This window comes from Charadrius vociferus, unplaced genomic scaffold, assembly GCF_000708025.1.
Source record: "Charadrius vociferus isolate BGI_N301 unplaced genomic scaffold, ASM70802v2 scaffold1528, whole genome shotgun sequence".
NCBI classification, from domain to species: domain Eukaryota; kingdom Metazoa; phylum Chordata; class Aves; order Charadriiformes; family Charadriidae; genus Charadrius; species Charadrius vociferus.
The window spans coordinates 84,307-88,899 of NW_009649849.1; the positions used below are offsets into that span (position 1 = coordinate 84,307).

Consider the following 4,593-nt stretch of genomic DNA (forward strand, 5'->3'; position numbering starts at 1 on the left):
TCTGCGCCGCCCGTCTCCCCCTTTTGCCGGCTGGCTGCTGCGGGTTCCCTTTCCCCGGCGTGGCTCGGGTGTACGCAGGGCACTACACGTGCGAGCGCTCCGTCCCTCGGCTGTATGCGCAGCGATATTGATTTAACGGGGTTGAAAACAGTCTGTCCCATGCCTGTGCTGTCCCTTGTCCAGAGGTGGACCGTGCCAGATGCTGTTATGTCTGCGGACCTCCGGGACGGGTACCCACGCTGCCGGTGATGCTGCTGCATCCTCGCTCCCCCTTTTTTTTACCTTGGGACCACTTCAAGAACTTTCTCTCTGCATGTCCCACCTCTTAAATAGGGCTACGTGAGCTCCAGCATCCCCCAAAATCACTGTTAGCGTGCTGTCTTGCTCTCACTAAGCATCTTTTTGGGGGAGGACCTCTTTTTTTTTTTGTTTTCCTAATAGCTGACGTGCTCAGAGCCTTTGGGCTTTTTGGGTGCAGGGTGAGGGCAGTTCAGCATCCGTAACTTACCGCCGCAGCGCTTTAATTACTTAAATGGCTCCTTAGCCCTGGCGTTTGGTCTGCCCGTGGGTTTCCTACCTTTGATACACTTGAGGGATCGTTTCTTTGGTTTTTGTTTTGTTGTTTTTTTTTTTAATACCTTTGGCCCATCGCCCTTCAAATTCCCTTTGAGCCAATTTAATTCTTGTTTTAGGTGCCAGCGTCTGCTGTTTTCTCCTGGTACCGCTTTCATTACTCCTGGGTTAGAATAAACGTCTTATTTTGCTTTTCTTTAAAAAAAAAAAAAATTTTTTTTTTGGGGGGTTATTTTATTCTGGGAGTTCCTTAGTCATTTTTGGCTGCTAGCACAAACAATTTGGCATTCCTTTCTTTTTATACAGCGCCTGGTGTTACTATACGAGCAGAAATGATAGAGCAGCACCAGCTAGAAATATACATTTCGCCTAAATATAGTAGTTTGGTGGGTTTTTTTTTTTGCCAGCAATTTTAGCACGTAATCCACACCTGTTGCAGCATCTTGTTTGGAATGGGATGAAGCTGTGAATTTGCAGAAATGCCTCCGTGACACGGAGCGCGCCGGGGCTGGCGAATTCGGGCAGGCTTGAAAGCTTTTAAAGGTATTTCCTAGAAGTCCAGCGAGCAACTAGCGCTGCTGCGCCTGGAAGGAAAAGCTGGTTGTTGGTTTTTTTTTTTTTCCAGTGTGCAGGTTGCGTTTGGCGGGTATAATTCCCCTTGGCATCACGAGCGAAGGGATGCTGGAAGCGGTCGGCACGGCCGGGAAGCCGCGAGGATGGTTTTGGGGGGTTTCTCCTCCCACTCTACTGTTAGGCTCCATCTCAAGTAGGCTTTAGTTTGACTTTTGTAGGCTTTAGTTTAACTTTTGTAGGCATTCATTTGACTTTTGTAGGAGTTAGTTTGACTTTGTAGGAGTTAGTTTGACTTTTCCAGGCGTTAGTTTGACTTTTCCAGCCTTTTCGAGGCTCTAGCCCCAGGTTCTCCCATCTCAGCCCCTTGCGCCCCTTCTCGGGCGGCGGTTGGCCTTATTATCATTTTTATATCATTTTTGCCCTTCTTCCAGCCGTCCCTCGGCCACGGGTTGCGGCGGCCGTGCCGCTTTAGGGTGGCGCTTGTACCGCAGGATGCTTTTGCGCGTGGATTTATCCAGCCATACCTGTCTTCCCATCCGTGGTACCCCCAAGCCCACTCTTTGAAGCTTCATCTAAAGGAAGGAGGTGGCTCTTCCACCCAGGATTGGCAGCTCGGGGCGCTTGCTTCATCCCTTTTTACCTTCGTTTCTGTTTCGTTAGCGTCGTGGCTTGATGTGTTGTCTCACAGATGTTTTATTTCTTCGTGTGGAGCTCCAGCAGCACTAGGGAAGAGAAAAAAAAAAAATATCACTGTTTTTCTTTTTTTTTTTCCTTTTTTTTCTTTTTCTTCCTGCAATGTATTTATTGCTCCGTGGCCAACAAATAAATGCCCTGGCCTCAAGCAGCAATTTCCCATCATCTGGTGAAGCAGATGTGGCCGTGGCAGGCTGGGGGAAGAGGTCAGGAGGACAGAGCCCGAGCGGGGGCTCTGCTCCCCCTCCACCCCCCGGGTGAAGAGGATTTTGCGGTACGGCCAACGTAGCAGTTGGTTTCTCTCTCTTGTGGGTTTTTCTGGCCGGTGTGGATTTGCTGTACGGTTCCTCTGGCTTCAATTAGTCTGACAGCTTCTATCTGCTCAGGGTCTTGTCCCCTTTGGAGGAGTTGTGACACCAAGAAGATGCTCCCCTGCCTCCCCCCCCCAAAAAAAAAAAAAAAACCACAGTGAAAAGAGCTTGATTTAGCAAACGGAGCGAGAAACGGCACCGGCGTGCGGTGAGGGGGGTGGATGGGATGGGAGGATGGTGTTTGTGACCGCGCTGTACCTCCGACATGACCCCAGCAGAGCATCCGGGAGGGATGTACGCGGTCGGGACGGTTGTTAATGTCGTGATACATCGGGACTAACCCAACCCGGGGAGCACCACCGGCTGTAGGTGACTTTGTTGCTCGTCGATAACCGCACGTACCCCTGGAATTGCTGCGGACTTTTGCCGGAGGTTATCCACCAGGTTCGGAAGGGGACGGCGGCTTTTGGGTCCCGGTACAGCGTGCGTGGGAGGCGCAGGACCGCTCTTGGCCGCTGGTTTCTGGTCGGAGGAAGCGTTGTGGGATGCTGCGGATGACGGCTGTGTACACAAAGAGATTGCGCTGTGTATAAACGGAGACTGAGGTTATAAATAATGAGATGAGGGGAGGAGCCAAAAAACCTCAGTTCTTGAAAAAGAGAGTACACATTCGGTCTTTCCTAAACCCATATTTAGCTGCGTGAGCGAGCTGATTGTTTTTTTTCTTCATGGATGCCAAACCCGTGGCACCTTCCACGCGCTGTGATTTGCTGCAGGCATCCACGTGTGAAAATCTGGCGCGCTTTTTGGGTGGGTTTTTTTTGTTTTTTTTTTTTTTTTTGCAAGGGTGTCTCATACCATGGTGGGAAGATGCTGCCATCCCTAACATAATTCCCAAGCTGATCCAAGCCACCAAATTCCTAACGGGTAGAGTAGCATTAGTCAGAAATCTCTCCCGGCGGACGCCTTTCTCGTGAAGGCATCTTTCCACGCCGGCTTTCGCAGCGGGTGGTTGCCCTCGCTTCCTTCGTGCTTTGCCGGGTTGCAGAGATGGGTGAAGAGTTATCATCTGTATTTGCTTTCCATGGTTGACTTTTCCCCCCGCAGATGTTTCTGGGGGTTATTTGCTCCCAACGCCAACGTCCCGCAAACCGTAGAGCCGGCGGGAAAAAAAAGGTGCCTGGCCCAGAGGGTGAGATGTCCCTTTGGGTACGTACATCCCGCTGTCCTCAGCTGGTTCGGTTTTTAGGTGGGTCTGAGGGCTTTTCGCCCATGTGATAATCCTAATTTTTTGGCAGTGAGGTGAAAACCGGCCGCGGAGCATCTCTGGACCGTGCCTCGCTGCCACCCGCGCCGGCGCTGCTGCCACGTGCGGTCCAGGTCCGTGCGGGGGAGACGCATCCCTCCACAGATATCCCCCCGTGATGCCCTCGGCGTTCACCCAGCCCGACTTTCTGGCACTTTTTGTCCAAATTAAGTGCGAATCGGGTAGGAAAAACACATACCGTGCACGTAGCTGGGTTCCCCCCCCCTGCCCTCGCCCCCTCCTCGGCGCTGTTTGCTTCTCTGGCTGAGGGAAGCGGAGTTTATTAATATTTCCACGTTTCGGCTGCACCGAAGTGTCAGAATTTCCGGAATTCCGGTGGGAGTTGGAGCTTTTTACCCAGCGGTGACGGAGGAGTCGCTTACCCGGGGTGCTTTTTTGGGGTGTGGGTGTTTCCGCCGTTAGCAAGGCTGGCGCTGGACCAGTGTGGCCAGTTCCTCTCTCCCATCCAGCCTGGGGAGAGCTGGAAAAGAGCCTTCACCCTCTGCGAGCTGGCAGGAGTGAGTTTGGTGTTTTCCTTAAAAGAAGAAAAAAAAAAAAAAGAAGTAAAAAGTAGTATATTTTCCCTCTTTCCACTGGAATTTGTCTTCAAAGGGCCGTTTTCCAGTTGGGGAATTACCTTCACCGAGAGCTGCAGACAGCATCTCACGTGAGCAATATCAGTAAGGATAGTCCCGCCTGGCCGGATTTCATTTGATTTGCTCTTATTAAACCAAATAAAATTGGGGGGGGAGTGGTGGGGGAGCACATGGCGAATTGGTCGTGGAGGATGGGATGGGTCTCTTAGCGAGAGCCCGAGGGGAAAAAGCTCGCTGGGGCTTTTTGGGTGGCGTCTGGCCTCTCTTGCTGCCTCCCTACGGTTACAGCCCTCCCGACGACGTGCTGAAATCCAACCCGAGCTGCTCCTTTTTGAGACCCAGCAGGTCTGTGCATGCCTATTGCAGTGGTGGTTTTGGGGTTGGGTTTTTTTATTTCTTTAATTATTTTATTTTATTTTATTTTTATTTTATATTTTTACTTTATTTTTTATTTTTACTTGTTTTTACTTTTTTACTTTTTTATTTTTACTTTTTTTACTTTTTTACTTTTTTATTTTTTATTTTTATTTTTATTTTTTTT

At 50.2% G+C, this 4,593-nt stretch overlaps 2 protein-coding genes across 2 annotated transcripts in view; both read left to right on the top strand.

The window, feature by feature from the left end:
* The window catches only part of PALD1 (phosphatase domain containing, paladin 1), a 35,723-nt gene extending 32,148 nt beyond the window's left edge, over nt 1–3,575 (top strand). Inside the window, exon 20 of the mRNA XM_009890936.1 lies at nt 3,449–3,575. Within this exon, the coding sequence (XP_009889238.1) occupies nt 3,449–3,575 (127 nt within the window). The remainder of the gene's footprint in view (nt 1–3,448) is intronic.
* The window catches only part of ADAMTS14 (ADAM metallopeptidase with thrombospondin type 1 motif, 14), a gene marked incomplete at its 3' end in the record, with an annotated part of 31,758 nt that continues 30,739 nt past the window's right edge, over nt 3,575–4,593 (top strand). The window contains exons 1-2 of the mRNA XM_009890937.1: nt 3,575–3,638; nt 3,880–3,974. Of these exons, the coding sequence (XP_009889239.1) occupies nt 3,575–3,638; nt 3,880–3,974 (159 nt within the window). The remainder of the gene's footprint in view (nt 3,639–3,879; nt 3,975–4,593) is intronic.